At 47.7% G+C, this 19,190-nt stretch overlaps 1 protein-coding gene across 1 annotated transcript in view; it reads right to left on the minus strand.

Annotated features, from left to right (window-relative positions):
- Nucleotides 1-19,190, minus strand: part of gramd2aa (GRAM domain containing 2Aa) — a 58,089-nt gene that overhangs the window by 6,423 nt on the left and 32,476 nt on the right. The window contains exons 7-11 of the mRNA XM_052042580.1: nucleotides 17,789-17,887; nucleotides 15,059-15,130; nucleotides 5,417-5,479; nucleotides 3,540-3,699; nucleotides 1,808-1,901 (exon numbers count right to left, since the gene is read on the minus strand). Of these exons, the coding sequence (XP_051898540.1) occupies nucleotides 1,808-1,901; nucleotides 3,540-3,699; nucleotides 5,417-5,479; nucleotides 15,059-15,130; nucleotides 17,789-17,887 (488 nt within the window). The remainder of the gene's footprint in view (nucleotides 1-1,807; nucleotides 1,902-3,539; nucleotides 3,700-5,416; nucleotides 5,480-15,058; nucleotides 15,131-17,788; nucleotides 17,888-19,190) is intronic.

The raw sequence follows: 19,190 nt of genomic DNA on the forward strand, positions 1-19,190 counted from the left end.
CCCCTGCACGGCATTAGTGATCTAGGTGGGAGTTCTGACAAAGAGTCATTGACCTGAACTCACTTTCTCTTTCCACAGATGATGCCTGACCTGTTGAGTGCTTTATTTTGGGTTTTCGACAACAGTTCAGTCACTTTCATTTACATTTCAGATTTAACAATTTAATCCCTCTGAATTTAAGTCTCTCAGCTGCCGAGGTGGGATTTGAACTTGGGTCTGGATTGTTAGTCCAGTCTCTGTGTTACTAGCCCAGTAATTTAACCTCTGCACAACCATTGTAACCTATTGTCTGTCATCTATACAGTGAGGTTTTTTAACTCCTGTTAACAAGTAACCTGTTAACAACATTTCATAAAGGACAACAATTAGTCTTCTTCCAATGCACAGAGGCAAACATTTTGAGGAACCGAGCACCCTTCTGTTTCAGCAGCATCAGTCTCGGGCATCTCCTTCACCGTCTCCATCTCAACTGATCCACAATGAGTTGTTTTTTTTTGCATTTAATGAGTGGCACCCATGTTGGGAGGCATTTCTTTGCCTTGGTCATCCCCAAATGCCCAACCCATCACACTAACACAGCAGCTGTAATTTATAAAAAGCCTGGGAGTGAACATCACCAACAACTTGTCCTGGACAAACCACGTGGATGCCATGGCCAAGAAAGCTCACCAGCGTCTCTAATTCCTCAGGAGGCGACAGAAATTTGGTTTGAAGATTGCAAAAAGCTGCAGAGAGTTGTGGACACAGCCCAGCGCATTACGGACACCAGTCTCCCCTCCTTGGACTCTGTCTTTACCTCTTGTTGTCTTGGTGTAGCAGCCAGCATACTCAAAGACCCCACCCACCCGGGACATTCTCTCTTCTCTCCTCTTCCATCAGGTAGAAGATACAGGAGCCTGAGGGCACATACCACCAGACTTAAGGACAGCTTCTACCCCACTGTGATAAGACTATTGAACAGTTCCCTTATACAATGGGATGGACTCTGACCTCACAATCTACCTTGTTGTGACCTTGCACCTTATTGCACTGCACTTTCTCTGTAGCTGTGACACTTTACTCTGTACTGTTATTGTTTTTACCTGTACTACATCAATGCACTCTGTACTAACTTAATGTAACTGCACTGTGTAATGAATTGACCTGTAAGATCGGTTTGTAAGACAAGTTTTTCACTGTACCTCGGTACAAGTAACAATAATAAACCAATACCAATAAAAGATAAGAGAGAGACTGCAGATGTTGGAATCTGGAGCAACAAAACATCTGGAGGAACAGCAGGTCGAGCAGCATCTGTGAGAGGAAAGGGATTGTCAATGTTTTGAGTTGAAACCCTGCATCAGGACCTGAAACATCGACAATTCCCTCCCTCCCACAGATGCTGCTCGACCCGCTGAGTTCCTCCAGCAGATTGTTTTTAGTTTCAAAAATAATCATTGCTCCCTTTAAGAGTGACATCTTGGTGCAATCTAACATTACTGAAGATGATTTAATACATTTGAATCACAGCATCAATTCAACACCAGGTTTAAAATACTGAAGATTGCTAGTTATACTGGGGTTCACTGATCAGTTTTTTAGGAAATTAAAAAACAATCTTCATTTGCTTTAAGATGTTGCTTCTTGGAGCTTTTGTGTCCAGGAATCTGTCGGTCCTTCAGGAGGGTTGAGGAACTCCTCCAGGAGGTGACAGAGTTTACAGTCCCAACAACAACCACAGTTTGCCTTGGGAGACACACTACCACATTCCTGCTCCTTTCACACCATGTGATACATGAAGCATCCCGATCCATTGTTCAATACTCACATGACAATTAATATCCTGAGGATTCGGTATTCTACTTTGCTGATTCCTTCGACTGAATCTAATTCAAGTATTTTTTCTTTCTTCACCAGTCTTTCTGCATGGTGAAAGCACACAGAATGTGGAATGAGAGGCAGCAGGGCACCCACATATGCAACTCATTAATAAAGGCACACATCTTATCCTCCACTGTGGCCAATACATTGACTGCAGATCTGCTCCCACGTCTGTAGCCACTGACGTACTTTGGCGTCAGATGCAGCCACATCTGGGCTGCAAATGTTCTCATCTTGTATTCAGATCCCTGGGTCTTCCCCCCTCCTATCTCTGTAACAACACCCCCCCCCCCCACACCTCCCCACCAAAGGGTCTCACTTCCTTCCCCTCTGGCCTGTCAGCAGGACCTCTAGCCTCCCTGGGCTCTGGCTCCCCCTCGCATGCTCTCGTGCTCTCTCTTCCTACAACCTTCCTCTGGGCATGTTTTGCTCACTTCCCTCTTTAACCTGGTGTCAATCGTTCTTGGTATTTTTAAGGCCATTCTAGAAATATCAAGGAAACAGGCCCTTTGGCCCAACTCACCCATGCCAACCAGGTTGCTTATTCCATTTTCCTGCAGCAACACACAAAATGCTGGAGGAACTCAGCGGGTCAGGCAGCGTCTATGGAGGGAAATGGACAGTTGACATTTCGGGTTGAGACCCTTCATCTGGACTTCGACCCCAAATGTTGACTGTCCATTTCCCTCCATAGATGCTGCCTGACCTGCTGAGTTCCTCCAGTGCTTTGTGTGTTGTTCCAGATTTCCAGCATCTGCAGTTTTTCTTGTGTCCTATTTTCCTGCATTTGGCCCATATCCCTCTAAACCTTTCCTATCCATGTACCTGTCCAAATGTCTTTTAAACATTGTGATTGTACCCGCCTCTACCACTTCCTCTGGCAGCTTGTTCCATACACCCACTGCCCTCTATAGGATAAAGTTGCTGCTTGGGTCCCCTTTAAATATTTCTCCTCACACCTTAAACCTATGCCCTCTAGACTACCCTACCAGGCAAAAAGATGATGACCATTCACCTTATCTATACACCTCATGATTTTATAAACTTCTATGAGGTCACCCCTCAGCCTCCTACACTCCAGGGAAAAATGTCCCAGGCTATCCGGTCTCTCCTCAAACCCTCCAGTCCCGGTAACATACTTGTCAATTTTTTCTGTACCCTTTCTAGCTCAATCACATCCTTCCTATCGCTGGAAACAATAGTCCAGGTGTGGTCTCACCGCCCTTGTGCTACTCTCACATTCTACTGAGCCCACTTCTCAGTGAGGACAAATTTGTCCACCCCCCAACAGCTAACTCTTGAATTGGAAGCAGAGAGGAAGTGGCATCTGCCCCAACTCATTTTATTCTCATTGTCAACTCCCCAATCTACCACTAATGCACACAATTTACTGCGGCCAATTAACCTATTGACGTCTTTGGAATGTGGGAGGAAACTGGAGCACCCGGGGGAGAAGGGGAACTTGCAAACTCCACACAGACAGCACCTGGGGTCAGGATCGAACCTGGGTCACTGGAGCCGTGAGGCAGCAGCACTACCAGCTGCACCGCCCCGTGTCGTCTGTGCTGACACACACTGGTCCCTCCCTGCATACCAGTGCAGACAGCTTCAGCCGCGCGGGGACCTGCTGCTGGCTGCGTGCTGGCAAGGTGTAACCCATACCCCGCATCCGTACTAACCTCTGAAGGTCTGACTGCTGCAACTGGAGCTCTCCACCTCTGGAGTACTCAGGCTGCTGGTGGAGTTTCCCAGCAGTGACTGGTGTTCTGTTTCAGGCTGTGAGGATGAGGAGCCATTAGATAGTTTTCTTTTCCAGTCCAAATGTAACCTATAGTCTTCCTGAGAAACAGCACAGAAAGTGATCTCACCCGATAACAGCGCCACAGAGTGCAGGCACTATCACTGTAGGCAACCATAATGTCGAGAGTAAACAAGTACAACACCACTCCCCTCCTCGGGCTTTCTATCTACTGTCTAATAAATGTGGGGCTAATTAAAAATAAAGAGGGAAAATGCTGGGGATACTCAACGGGTCAGGCAGCATCTGTGGAGAGAGAAGCAGAGTTAATGTTTCAGGTCAATGACCAATTGGGAAGGGGTTGTACCGGAGCTGCTGACCATCGGATGATGTGCCCAAACCTCGGCCCAGTCTACTTTGGGTAAGTGTAATAAAGATTTGCTATTTGTTTTGAGTACACAATAAGTAGCAGAATACTGAGTGGTGCGGAGGTACAGAGGGAGAACATGTCAGCAGATCCATAAAGGTAATGCTGAGGTTGGTTCGAGTCTGACCTCTGAGGCCTTCCGGCTGCACGTTCTCCCTGCGACCTTGTGGGCTTCCTCCGGGTGCTCTGGTTTCCCCCCACGTCCCAAAGACGGACAGGTCGTTGGGTTAATTAGCGGCTGTAAGTTGTTGTTAGTGTAGGTGGGTGGCGGCAGAACCAGGGAGGGGAGCTGAGAGTGTTGATACAAAGTGAGTGCAAGAATGGGACTGATTGGATTGCTCTGTGAAGCAGCACAGACTTGATGGGCCAACCGGCCTCCTTCCAAGAGGAGAGTAGTTTGGCCACAGCTCCAGTACTGCGCGCAGGTCTGGGTCACCACACTACAGGAAAGGAGTGACTGCACTGGAGAGGGTGCAGTGGAGAATTACAAGGAGAGTCCAGGATCCGAGGGCACAGCCTCGGAATAAAGAGATGCCCCTTTCAAACTGAGATGAGGAAGAATTTCTTCAGCCAGAGGGAGGTGAATCTGTGGAATTCATTGCCAGGGCTGTGGAGGCCAAGTCACTGGGTGTATTTAAGGCAGAGATTGATAGGTTCTTAATTGGTAAGGGGGTTAAGGGTTACGGGGAGAAGGCAGGAGAATGGGGTTGAGAAAAAAAATAAAATTGGCCATGATTGAATGGTGGAGCAGACTCGAAGGGCCGAATGGCCTAATTCTGCTCCAAAATCCTATAGTTGCCTGGACTGGGAAATTTCAGCTGTGAGGAAAGGTTGGATAGGCCCGGGTTGTTTTCTTAGGAATAGTGAAGGTTGAGGGGAGACTTGAGGTTTATAAAATTATGAGGGGCCTGGAGGGAGTAAATAGGGAGAACCTATCTCCCCCAGCTGAGGGGTGATTAACCAGGGAAGAGAAGATTTAAAGTAATCAGTAGAAGGATTAGAGGGGAGATGAGGAAAGGGAGGTGGGCTCGGGAACTCCGTGCCTGAAAGGGAGGGGGAGGTAAGAAACCCTTGTCGTTTCTGAACAGTACTTAGGTGTGTAGTTGAACAGCTGTGACCTCCAGGGCTAAGGATTCTCTGCTGGAAGGTGGGATTATGTTGGCTAGCTTTATTTTGACCAGCACAGACCCAATGGGCCGAATGGCTCCTTTTTATTGCCAGAAATTTTCCACCGTTCTACCTCATCCCAGTCTGACTGTCACTGTGTGGCTCCCTGTCCGATACTCCTGTGCAGTAACTGCCAGGTCAGCACCATTCCACCATCAGGTTTCTTGGGACAGAGGAGAAAATTAAGGAATGTTAGAAATCTAAGCACCTGGAAAACAACTTACCGAGGGATGGGAATCCAATGTGTCTGCACCCAGGCCCATACTCAAGCTCTTCTTACTGTTATCCTAAAACAAAGAATGGCCAGTAAACAAGCTGCCAAGAAGAGGAACAATCCTTCTTGTACAACACCAAAAGAGAACTAATGTAACCCTTCAAAGTGGAACGTTTGGACTCAGATGGTCACGTACTTATGATATGAAATGGCACTCTGTGGAACTTCTCACATTTATCGTGATTACACTTCAAAAGTACGTTGACTGTAAGGTGCTTTGTGCTGTCCTGATACGGATGTGGATCAGAGGTGTGACTCACCTCCTGACATCGAGAGGCCTTTCCACCATCTATAGGTCAGGAGTGTGATGGAGTTCTCTCTGCCTCCCTGGATGAGTGCAGCTTCAGCAACTCTCAAGAAGCTCGGCACCATCCAGGACAAGGCAGCCCACTTGACTGGCACCCCATCAGCGCCCCCCCCCAAACGTACACTCCCTTCGCCACTGGCACATAATGGCTCCAATGTACACCATCGTCACAATGTACTGCAGTTAGTCGCCCAGGCTACTCCGACAGCAGCTCTCAAACTCACAACCTCTACCACCAGGGACAAGGGCAGCGGGCACAGGGAGACATCATCACCTGCAGGCGGGCACAGGGAGACACCATCATCACCTGCAGGCGGGCACAGGGAGACACCATCACCTGCAGGTGGGCACAGGGAGACACCATCACCTGCAGGCAGGCACAGGGAGACATCATCATCACCTGCAGGCGGGCACAGGGAGACACCATCACCTGCAGGCGGGCACAGGGAGACACCATCATCACCTGCAGGCGGGCACAGGGAGACACCATCATCACCTGCAGGCGGGCACAGGGAGACACCATCACCTGCAGGCAGGCACAGGGAGACATCATCATCACCTGCAGGCGGGCACAGGGAGACACCATCACCTGCAGGCAGGCACAGGGAGGCACCATCACCTGCAGGCAGGCACAGGGAGACATCATCATCACCTGCAGGCGGGCACAGGGAGACACCATCACCTGCAGGCAGGCACAGGGAGGCACCATCACCTGCAGGCAGGCACAGGGAGACATCATCATCACCTGCAGGCAGGCACAGGGAGACATCATCATCACCTGCAGGCAGGCACAGGGAGACACCATCATCACCTGCAGGCGGGCACAGGGAGACACCATCACCTGCAGGTGGGCACAGGGAGACACCATCACCTGCAGGCAGGCACAGGGAGGCACCATCACCTGCAGGCGGGCACAGGGAGGCACCATCACCTGCAGGCGGGCACAGGGAGGCACCATCACCTGCAGGCAGGCACAGGGAGACATCATCATCACCTGCAGGCGGGCACAGGGAGACACCATCACCTGCAGGCAGGCACAGGGAGGCACCATCACCTGCAGGCAGGCACAGGGAGGCACCATCACCTGCAGGCAGGCACAGGGAGACATCATCATCACCTGCAGGCAGGCACAGGGAGACATCATCATCACCTGCAGGCAGGCACAGGGAGACACCATCATCACCTGCAGGCGGGCACAGGGAGACACCATCACCTGCAGGTGGGCACAGGGAGACATCATCATCACCTGCAGGCGGGCACAGGGAGGCACCATCACCTGCAGGTGGGCACAGGGAGGCACCATCACCTGCAGGTCGGTAAGAGCATCAGAACTGGGAGCAGGAGTAGGTCAGCTGACCCCTTACTCTGCCCCGTCATTCATCAAGATTGTAGCTGATCTTTTCCCTCAAACACTTTATTCCTGCCCCATCCTCATCATATCTTGTCCCTTAATACTCAGAAATCTAACATTTAAGAGGCATTTGGATAGGTACTTGGATAGGAGATGTGTAGAAGAATATGGGCAAATGGGATGGGCATGGACAAGGTGGGCCATAAGGGCCCATTTCTGTGCTGTACAAGCCTATCCCTTCTGAATGAAGTCAATGACCAAACCTCCGCAGCTCTCCAAAGCTGGAGAGAGTACAGAGGAGATTCACCACGATGCTGCCTGGATTGGAGGACTTTAGTTATGGGGAGAGACTGGAATAGGCTGGGCTTGTTTTTCCTGGAGCGAAGGAGGCTGAGGGGGGACCTGATAGAGATGCATAAAACTATAAGAGGTAGAGATATTCAGAATCTTTTTCTCAGGGAAAGGGTATCAAAAACAAAAGGGCATAGGTTTAAGGGGGAGGGAGGAGTTTAAGAGGATGTGAGGGGAAAGGTTGGTATTGGTATTGGTTTATTATTGTCACTTGCACCGAGGTACAGTGAAAAACTTGTCTTGCAAACCGATCGTACAGGTCAATTCATTACACAGTGCAATTACATTGAGTCAGTACAGAGTGCATTGAGGTAGTACAGGTAAAAACAATAACAGTACAGAGTAAAGTGTCACAGCTACAGAGGAAGTGCAGTGCAGGTAGACAATAAGGTGCAAGGTCATAACATAGATAGTGTTGTTTCTTTTAAACAGAGAGTGGTTGATATCTCCAACGTTCACCCGAGGAGGTGGTGGAATCAGATACAGTCACAACATTTAAGAGGCATTTTGACCAAATAGGCAAGGCATAAAAGGATACGGATCTAACCTGGGATTAGTGTAGATGGACAAGAAGGTCAGCACGGATGAGATGGGCTAAAGGGCTGGTTTCTGTGCTGTACGACTCTTTGAGTCTCCAACTTCCTCTATGTTTCCCACCTTCCAGGTGAAAAAAAATTCTCCTCATCTCAGTCCTCAGCAGTCTAATTCTGAGACTGTGACCCCCCCCTGGTCCTTGGCTGCTTGGCCAAGGGAAACATCCTCTCTGCAGCCAGCCTGTTGAACCCTGTAAGAACTCGAAGTTTCAATGAGTCCTCCTCACCTCCTATTAAACTCGAAAGAACACAGGTCTGGTTATCAATCTCTCCTCTTACAGCAAACCCATCCAAGGCACCCACAATCCTGAATGGAAATATATTGCTGCTCGTTCATCGTCACTCGTTGGAAGCCCCCCGACAGCACTGTGGGAGCACCCACCTCAGATGGAGTGCAACTGTTCACCACTATCTTCTCCCATCAATTCTGGTCCCCCACCCATAAATGAATGCTTAAAAGGGGCACTATAAGAATGCAGTGTTTACAAATATCACGTGCCCATCAACTTGTCACAGTCATGGCGTTGTACAGCACAGAAACAGGCCCTTCAGTCCAATGTGTCTATGTCAACCACCATGCCTATCTGTACCAATCGCACGTGCCTACATTAATTCCATATCCCTCTATGCTCTGCTCGTTCAAGTACCTGTCACAACGCCTCTTAAATGTTGTTACTGTTCTTGTCTTCATCACCTCCTCTGACAGCTCATTTCAGTAACTAGCTACTCTTTGTGTGAAACATTTACCTTTCAGATCCCCTTTAAACCTCCTCCCTTTCACCTTAGCACTATGCCCTCTAGTTTTAGACAGCCCTACCACAGGAAACAGACACTGGCTATCTGTCCTATCATAACTTCATATACCTCTATCGTCACCCTCTCAGCCTCCTTCACTCCAGAGAAACAAGACCTAACCTACTCAGTCTCTCCCAATAACTACTGTGTAGCGGATCTCCTACTGTGACGGTTACAGCAGAACAGGTCTGTGGGGGTCACTTTTCCCAACTGTTCTGTAAGAAGTGACCCCGCCATGCTAACGGAGGATGCACTGAGCCGAGCTCAGCCTGGGAGATGATGCACCTTTTAGACAACAGAAAGACTGTTTAAAATGTGATAACATCTCACACAACTCCACAGTCAAGGGGAACGAGTGTTCAAAGTCCTGCCAGATTTAGTGCACACAACAAAGGGAGTGACCAGCCATAATCACGTTGAACAGTGGAGCGGACCTGATGGGCTGAATGGCCTACCCTTTCTCCCGTTTTCCACGTTGCTATGTTTTACCTCAGTGCTGGTCAATCAGCGAAGCCTCCAGCTTTGGCCAACCTCCAGGGCTCTGCACACCCAGCCTGATGGGGACATGTTGCTGTAAACCCACCCACACAACACAGGGGCATTACTGATGCACGCCAGCCACTGTGGCAGTCAAACCAAGAGAGGGCGATTTTTACAATGTAAACATACAACACTGTTGTATGTTAAATGATCATTGGGGACAGGGATGACATTTAATCTATCGGATCTGTGCTGGCTCTTTGCAAGTCCTCCTGTACAAATACTCCCATTGTTTGAAAGCCAGACCAGACTCAAGAACAGCTTCTTCCCCACTGCGATCAGATTCCTGAACCAACCACCTCTCTCACATCCCCTTCCCGGTGGTGCTGCCACGTTCTCCAACCCTTAATTCTACCTCTTCTGTTATTGTCACTTTGGCATTTCTGTTTGCATTACCTCAGCTTGCACTACTGTACTTTGCACCATTCTGTTGTTTGCTGGACTTGTCACTGTTTTATTGTATTTATTATTAGCATGTATATACTGTTTGTTCTGTGAGCACGCAAGCAAGAAATTTAATTGCAGACACAAGAGACAGCAGATGCTGGAATCTGGAGCAACACAAAAAGCACTGGAGGAACTCAGCGGGTCAGGCGGCATCTGTGGAGGGAACTGGACAGTTGACGTTTTGGGTTGAGATGCTTCATCTAGACTGGAAAGAAAGAGGGGAGATGGCCAGTATAAAATGGTGGAGGGAGGGGGTGAGATAGGCAGATGCAGGTGAGGAGGGCTGATAGGCAGATGAGGGCGGGAATGATGAGGGACGCTGGGAGGTGATAGGTGGAATTTCATTGCACTCTGCTGTATAATGACAATAAACTAATCCAAATCAGAATCATTTCCCTGCTTCTTCTACACAGCCCTACTAAACTTCGCTCTTCCAGTAAATATTTAATCCATCCTGAGCTTATGAAAGGTGCAACATAAATGCAAATTCTGTCTTGTCTTCCCGAGCGTTAGGCAATAATGAAATGTCATTGGCTTGTACCAAACTGAACAATCCCCTCCTCGTTAATGATTCAAGGCCAGTCCATAGTGCACAGAAGAGTGGTTAAAATCAAAGGTTGCAGTAATTTCTAGTTTAATATAGTGTGAGATGTACATGGTTAATATTTGATTGTCAGCTGTGATAGACTCATGCAGTCCTTTCTTAGTACAATTGTTACTGTGCTGGATATAGACAGGATGTGTATGGTTACCATGTAATAGACAGACACTTCCTAAATGGTGCAGATGTCATTTATTTTATACATTCTTTCACAGGATGTAGTACACCCATCATTTATGTGCAGCTGCCTCTGAAGTGGATGGCTTCCCACGCCATTTTAAAAGGCCAGTTAGGAACCAACCTCCTATATGTGTGTCTGTAGCTGCGTGAGGTCCAGAATGGTTAAGGACAGCAGCTTCCATTCTCTGAAGGTCGTTAGACAACTAGCTGGGTTTTTGTGACAATCTGGTGGTGTCATGATGCTAACTTTGTATTCCAGATTTATTTAAATAACTGAACCAATTTCCCCAGATGCTGTGGCGGGTTTTAACCTCATCTGCAGACCATTAATCCAGATCTCTGGATTACGTCCAACAACCCAGCCACTATCATACTGCACCCCTTATGTGTGTGGTACACAGTTCCCTTATGATGCATGTACCACATGCTTCAATACAGCTTCTGTCTGAGGTAATCCTGAAAAATATGAGTTGGTTCGTTTTGAAAGGAACAAAATGCGCAATGAATGGTATATGCGCAATGTGTAATACCATAAGCGCAATGAATGGTAGGGCCCAAGGGAGCACAGAGGAACAGAAGAACCTCGGTATACAATTCCAAGGAACCCTAAAGGTGGCAGCACAGGTGAAGAAGGCATACGTGATAACTCCTTTTATTAGCTGGGCCATAAAATATAAGAGCACAGTTCTGGAACAACTTTATAAAACTTTGGTTAGTCCACAGCTGGATCTGTGTGCACAGTTCTGGTCACCACATGACTGCACTGGAGAGGGTGTAGAGGAGATTCACCAAGATGTTGCTTGGGACAGGAGTGTTTCAGTTACGAGGAGAGACTGGAGGGGCTGGGTCTGTTGTCATCGGCGTGGGGAAGGCTGAGGAAAGGAGCTACAGAATTATGAGCGGCAGAGATAGGGAAGATAGTGAGAAACTTTTCCCCATACCAGGGATGTCTCTGACCAGAGGCTGAGGTTGTGGTAAAGGGTAGGTGGTTTAGAGGGGATTTGAGGAAGAATTTATTCACTCTCGGGGTGGTTGGAATCTGAACACGCAGCCTGAAGGGGTAGTGGCGGCAGAAGCTCTCACCACGTTTAGACGAACCCCTGAAACACCATGGCATAGAAGGCTACAGACAAATGCTGGAAAATGGGATCAGTATGGATAGGTAATCGATGACGAGCAAGGACATGGGATCCAAAGGGCTAGGTTCCATGATGTAGGACTCTGTGTTTAATGCACATACACCACGTTGGACATCCATGCTCCTACATGGTGCATGCTTTACACCTCAGACATACGCCATTGTGGGCAGAAGCAGATCAACGATCTGAATCGTTTCCAAGAACTGGTCACAGGGGTCGTAAACTTCACTCCAACACTGGATTCCTCCAGGAGTCTGGCCAGCTTCCTGCCGCTGCATAGGGATGTCTGCATATTGAACCCATTCCAGGTTCAACTGGGGGCTGCTGTTGCCACAGTTAAAAGAGGGCAGGAGAGCAGTGAGGGTCAGTGGCATCATATTGACTCAGTTCATGGGCAACTGGGCTACCACTGATCTGCAGTGCAACACACGGGCGACTGGAGTCTCTGCACAGTGCACGTGTCAGGGGTGAAACAGAGACAGCGAGTCTGTCTGTTAACCTGCCTCTCCTCACAAAGACCACAGCCATGAAGGAACTGCATACCTTGACGCTGGGTGAAAGTGTGGTTGAAGAGCAATTACAGAGGGGGAGGGATAGCAGAAATCACACTGAAATCACTCTCCCCTCCTCCACTTGCCTATCGCCTGCCAGCTCTTGCTTCACCCCTTCCCTTCACCTCTTTATACTGGCCACCTCCCTTTTATCTTTCAGTCCAGATGAAGGGTCTCGACCCAAAACATCGTCTGCTCATTTCCCTCCACAGATGCTACCTGGCCCGCTGAGTTCCTCCAGCATTTTGTGTTGCTCTAGAAACTGCATGTCTAACATGTAAAACACACACCATATATGATTATGTCCAATCTGTAAAATATACACCACATGGAAACTGTGTACGTGTTAAGTATTGAATGGGTGGCACAAAGGCACAGCTGGTAGAGCTGTTGCTTCACAGCTCCAGGGACCCACGTTCTATCCTGACCTTGAGTGCTGTTTGCACGGTCTCCCTGTGACCGTGTGGGTTTCCCCTGGGTGCTCCAGTTTCCTCCCACACCCCAAAGATGCGCGGGGTTGGTAGGTGAATAGACTGCTGTAACTTGATGCTGGTGCATAGGTGAGTGGTAGAATCTGACAGGGGGTGGAGTTGATGAGAATGTGGGGAGAATAAAATGAGATTAGTGTAGGATTAATGAAGGTGGCTGCTTAATGATCTCGATGGGCTGAAAGGCCTGTTCCCATTCTGCGTGGCTCTCTGTATGTTGTGGAATTCCCCGTATACTGCTGGATTAATTCTGTTTACTGTTATTTACCGTGAAGATAGTTCATCACTGACAATTCCCTTCTCCTTTCTGATCCGAGTTGTTCTGCCGTGGGTCATTGTAAGGGGCAGCAGTCAGCATGTCAGATCTAGACCAGAGAGCAGCAAGGCATCTCACAGAGGCTCCTGTTGGTTAGATCGGTCCCCTAAGCCTGAGGAACGTTCCTGCACAAGTAGCTATAAGTGCGCACTCATACCCACTGCAATAGCACTGGGCACCCAGACCTCACTGAACAAAGGTCTGATTACCTGAACAGGTGAGACTTGCAGGTGGAGGGGGAAACGAGCAAATTGAAATCAAACCAGTTACCGGAAACAAAATAAACCGGGAAGTATATTGATGTGAATAAGATAGGGAGGTAAAGAGAGTCTGACATGAAAAATATTAAATATTTACACTTGAATACTTCTGGAAACATTCCAGTATCTACAGGAATGAGACTACACTTCAGCTAAAATCCTGATGCAGGGTCCCAACCTGAAACATTAACAATTCCTTCCCACCTCCCCAAAGATGCTGTTCGACCCACTGTTCCTCCAGCAGATTGTTACACTTTCAATGTTCCCTTTTTGGGCCAGAAACATTGAGCAACATGGCAGGAACATTTAAAGGTTCCTTTTGCTCTAAGTATTATCTAATCATAAATAGACAAGTATCAGGCCTAACTTTCTGTGCACAGATGCAGCAACCTCTTGAAAGCTACAAGGAGAGTGAAGGCATCCACAGAACTAACAACAGGGCAGCACAAATTATCCAGCAACTAGTGGCCATTTGCAACTTGTGGGACATCCCTTATTGTTGGCCGTCAGGTCATTTACATGTAGGTAGTGGAGAATGTTGAAGCTTGCTAGTCAGTTCTGCCCTTTGCTCTTACCTTGAGTAGATCTATCCAGAAAGGAACTGATTAATGCTTAAAAAACTTGCTCAGATCACCAGAACCATCCAAACCTGTTATACCATTGAGATGTTGGATGCACACCAGAGAGATGTACTGGCAATGATGTGTAGACCAGGAGTCCTCTACAATAATATCCGCACAGGCACAGGTAGAGCAATCTGAGTGCTTGATGACAGGGAGCACCAGTGCCTGTAGGTCCACAGTCTCAGTATTGAGGTAACCATTAAAAGATAACTCAATGCTTTAGCATTGTGTTGATCCTAATAACAGAATAGAAGATAACATACAGGAACTGGAAACCTTTCTCACAATAAACTTGAAACCACATACGAATTTGAAATATTCCAAGTCAACACGTACACTGTATAGGAACTACATATTTATATAATAACAAAATGCCCAAAGGCCGTTCACAATAACAAGCTCAAATGCAATTTGGCAGATAAGGAAGTGTCTTAAAGAAGGAAAGAAAGGGGGAAAGGTGGAGATGTTTAGAGAGGGATTTCCAGAGCTTGGGGCACAGCCACTAATGGTGGGCGATTATACAGTAAGCGGGGATAGAGAAGAAAGCTTGTACTTATCGTTTAAAGTGCCAGAGAATTTCAGTTACAGCGTAAGCACAGTTCATCTGTACTCAGTACCTTGTAGTGCACTTTCTATCTGATGTTTGTCTTGTGCAGGACAGACACCAGAGAAAGCAGACTTCTTTTTACACAGCATGTTCTGCAGTCTCAACATGTCCCCAATTGTAATTTTATTTTGAACTGCTGTAATGTAGAAGACTGCCATTTTACACACAGCAGGCTCCCACCACTTAATGTGGCAACCACCGGCGGATCTGCTTTGATGGGGAATAATTAAATGTGTTGGATTCCAGGGAGAACACCCCACTCTTCAATATGGTGCTGTGGGATCTTTGTGGCCTGACTCTTACTGGAGAGTTGGCCACACTCCCTCAGTGCCAGCCCACAGTTCTATGTTCACGGTTGTGGATTGGAACCAAAAGGCAGCTCACTGATTGTGCAGTGGTGGAGGACAGGAACCGATCAGCTCCGACTATGATGGAGACCCTACCTGTAAGTGGGAGCAGACTTGCTTCAACACGTCGTAGACACTGTCCCTCGAGATGAAGGAGACGAAGATGTACTGCAGTAAAGAGCAGAGAGCCTTATTAAACAGAGCACAAATCCACAGTGCAAAGCCCACACTCTGATACCCTGCACGTGACTTAAATCTTTACACACTCTGTACATTCAACTAGCAGCACAGAAAGAGGCCACTTCACACTCCCTTGCCCCCTTTCATCTCACTCCAGTACCACATCCTCCCAAACCCTCCAATACCTTCTGTTGTCATTTCTTTGTCTCCTTTCCTTTTCTGTATCCCTCACCCTAATCTTTCTCTCTCCCTCCATAACTTCCTCTTCCCCTCTCTCCCTTCCCCTTACTCCCCCCCTTCTCTGTTCTGTTCTATTACTAAACTCCAGCAAAAGAGAACCCCATTCACTAAACCATTTCCATCCTTGCTGATGCCGGTAATTAATTTCCTTTTCTACTTGTGTTTTATTCTGAAATGCCACAGTACCTTTAGCCCCTGCCACACTGAGTGAGCTCCTGACGCTCCTGCTGGTTCTGTAACCCAGTGCAGTGAATGCACAGACTGGATACTTGGATGTAGTCCTGATGTACCAGAGGAAGTCCAAACACCTGGAGGCTGCTTGAAAGACCAAGGGGATGGCCAAGATCGGAAATGGGAGAGCACCATTGGAATACTGCTGATGATAGAAAGCTAGGTAGAGGTGTGGGCTGTGAGGAAGATGCAAAGAGGCCTCAGGGGTAGAGAAACAGGATAAGTGAATGGGTGATGAGAGTGCAGACGAATTTGAGATGATGTGGAAAACGTGAGGTAGAACAATTAGGTATCTTTTAATGATGAGAGATTTAAAACTGTCAGTGATCAGATGGACCTTGTACACAAATTATTGAAATTTGCAGCAAATAATTAGAAAGGAAACTGGTTACACCGGCCCTCATTAGGCAAGGACTTGAGCACATGAGTAGAGATGGAGACACAAGAGACAAGGCCTCTCAGCTTCTGGCACTATGTCCACTCTCCCCTCCCCCACTGCCTATCACTCCTCCTCACCTGGATCCACCTATCGTTTGCCAGCTCTTGCTCCCCCCCACCCACTTCCCTCCACCTTTTTATACTAGCCATCTCCCCTCTATCTTTCAGTCCAGATGAAGGGTCTTGACCCAAAACGTCGACTGTCCATTTCTCTTCATAGATGCTGCCTGACCCACTGAGTTCCTCCAGCATCTTGTGTGTTGCTAAGAGTACAGATGCCTTTCTTCAATTATAGATGGCCATGGTGAGACAGCACCTGGAATATTATGTCAGATCTGGGATCCCTACCCAAAGGAAGGATGAACTTGCGATATAGAAAGTGCATTGAAGGTTCACCAGACTGACTCCTGGAATGGTGGATTTGACCCACGAGGAGAGATTAAGCAGAATGAGTCTGAGTTTAGAAGAATGAGAGGTGATCTCATTGAAACATTCCTAAACATTCCCCTGGCTGGGGTGCCTAGAACCAGGAGTCACAGTCTCAAAATACAGGGTTGGCAGTTCAGGACTGAGATGAGAAGAAATTTCTCCATCCAGAGAGTAGTGAACCTTTGGAATTCTCTACCTAACAGGGCAGGAGGCTCAGTCACTGGGTGTACACAAGACAGAAATTGATTGTTATTTTGATTATTAAGGAAATGAGGTTAGTGCAGGAAAATGGCACTGAGGTAAAAGATCAGTCACGTTAGTATTGAATAAACAGATGGGAGGGACTGAATGGTCTTTTTTACAAGGAACATTCCTCAGTTTCCCTGTCTGTCAAAGGGTGTCATTTTTTCTTTCTTACTGTTTTTTTTTACTTCCAAACACTACACCCTGCAGACAACAGAAACTATTGATAAACAATGTTCCAGGGGGGTGTTGGATTAGCTGGACCTGCATGTATATGCAAATGTTGAGGAAGTGATTGGTAAAACAACTGGATCCTGGGATTCATAAACTGGCAGAGTAGAAAAGCAGGGCGTTTATGATGAAACAAAACCAGAAAATGTTGGAAACACACAGCAGGTCAGGCAGCATCTGCAGAGAGACACAGTGAATGTTTCATCAGAGCTGGCGAAAGTCTTCAACCTGAAATCTTAACTGTTCCTCTTTCCACAGTTGCTGCCTGACCTCAGAGTCATACAACAGGGAAACAGGCCATTCGGCCCAACTGGTCCATGCCGCAAGATTCCTATCTTAGCTCGTCCCATTTGCCCATGTTTGGTCCATATCCCTCTAAACCTTTCCAATGCATGTACCTGTCCAATGTTGTTCAAGTACCCACTGCTGAGTATTTCCTGCATTTTCTGTTTTTACTTCAGATTTCCAGCATCTGCATTTTTTTTTTGATTTGCGTGCACGTTGAACAAAATACCGATCAGATCATTACTGAATTACTGGGTCCAATTCAGGTCACTTTGGGAAGGATGTGAAGAACCGAGGAGGGGAATGGGCCTGTGGGAATGACGTACAAGCTGCTGGAATGGACTAAATTTCTTCCCTCTGCAGCTTCACCAGCATTGAGGCAGGAACCAGGGATCGGGCGCGCAGTGAGCACCAGGGGGCAGGAGGTCTGGGGAAATTCAGCAGCCCAACTTTCCTTGTGGACCTGCGACACCAAAGGGTTTTGCTCTCTGCCAGGCACTCCCCTCCCACCGAGCGCAGGGCTGGCCCGGAGCCAACCTTTGGCCCCACCTTCTCATTGGTGCTTGTCCTGATCACAAGCCCGTTGGGTAGCAGCCCTCCTGTCCGATGTTTCTTGACCAGCACGACTGACATAACCGAAGCCACAACCTGAAAGGGAAACAGCAAAGGTTCATTCTTTTCCCCATCTGCCTTGCATTTCAGGGCAGAGGGCTGTAGTGAACAGTCAGGGAAGTTGGGGTATACCTGTGTTCAAGTTCAAGGTATACTTTATTGTCAGTCACCCATATGCTGTAAAAACACATGAAGGAACGAAATGTCATTTCCCCCAGACTCTCACAACAGAGAACATACATAGAACAGAGGACATACAATAAACGCAGACAGAAACATTGTGCAAGTACAAATAGTGCAAAAAATGGTATAGACAGGATAGAAATTTAGTGCAGAACTGAGTTGGACGAAGAAAATACAGAACTCAGTGTGTTGCACTAAATGTATAAACCTGTTCAGCAGCAGCCAAGGTTCTTGCACGCCGTTGTGCAAACCAGGGCTTTTGACGCGGCATTTGTCTGAAACTGCCTCCAGGATATTCAGGAGCCTGACAGCCTGGGGGAGAAAGCTGTTGTACAGTCTAGTAGTTCCGGCCCGGATGCTCCGGTACTGCTTGCCAGATGGCAGTGGGACAAATAGGTTGTGGGAGGGATGAGAAAGGTCATCTATGACCTTGCGTGTAACAAGCCTGATATCAGACCTGCTGAAGACACTGAGACTCATTTCAAGAGTCGGAGAGCCAGAGCCGTCCAGCACAGAAACAGGCCCTTCAGCCCACCATGTCCAAGCCAACCTTTTTGCCCTTCTACACCAATCACATTCGCCCACATGAGGATTGTATCCTTCTATGGAAACACGAGAGACTGCAGATGCTGAAATCCGGAACAATGGACAATCTGCTGGAGGAACTCAGCGGATCGAGCAGCATCTGTGGGAGGGAAAGGAATTGTCGACGCTTCAGGTCGAAGCCCTGCATCAGGACCGGTCGACGATTCCTTTCCCTCCCACAGATGCTGCTCGACCAGATGAGTTCTTCCAGCAGATTGTTTGTTGCCATGCATCCTTCTGTGCCTTGCCTCTTTAAGTGCCTGTTTAAATGCCTCTTAAACACAGTGATTGTATCTGATTCCACCACCTCCTCTGGCAGCATGTTCCAGATATCACCCACGGGTGCTAGGTGTGTCTGGACGTGAAATACCATACCATCTGCCCCCTGGTCCCAAACATGTCTGATTCACTTCTCAAGTTGTCCCCATGTGATCATCAACAAATCACACCAATCCCAAAAAAGTACTGTGCTGTTGAAAACTGGGTTACTGCTGTGCAAAGCAACTTTGCAAACACTCCTGGTATCTCAGCACCCATCAGGAAATCCAGCTCCTCGATTTCAATGGGACTT

This window comes from Pristis pectinata, chromosome 32 (genome assembly GCF_009764475.1).
Source record: "Pristis pectinata isolate sPriPec2 chromosome 32, sPriPec2.1.pri, whole genome shotgun sequence".
In the NCBI taxonomy this organism is placed as follows: Eukaryota; Metazoa; Chordata; class Chondrichthyes; order Rhinopristiformes; family Pristidae; genus Pristis; species Pristis pectinata.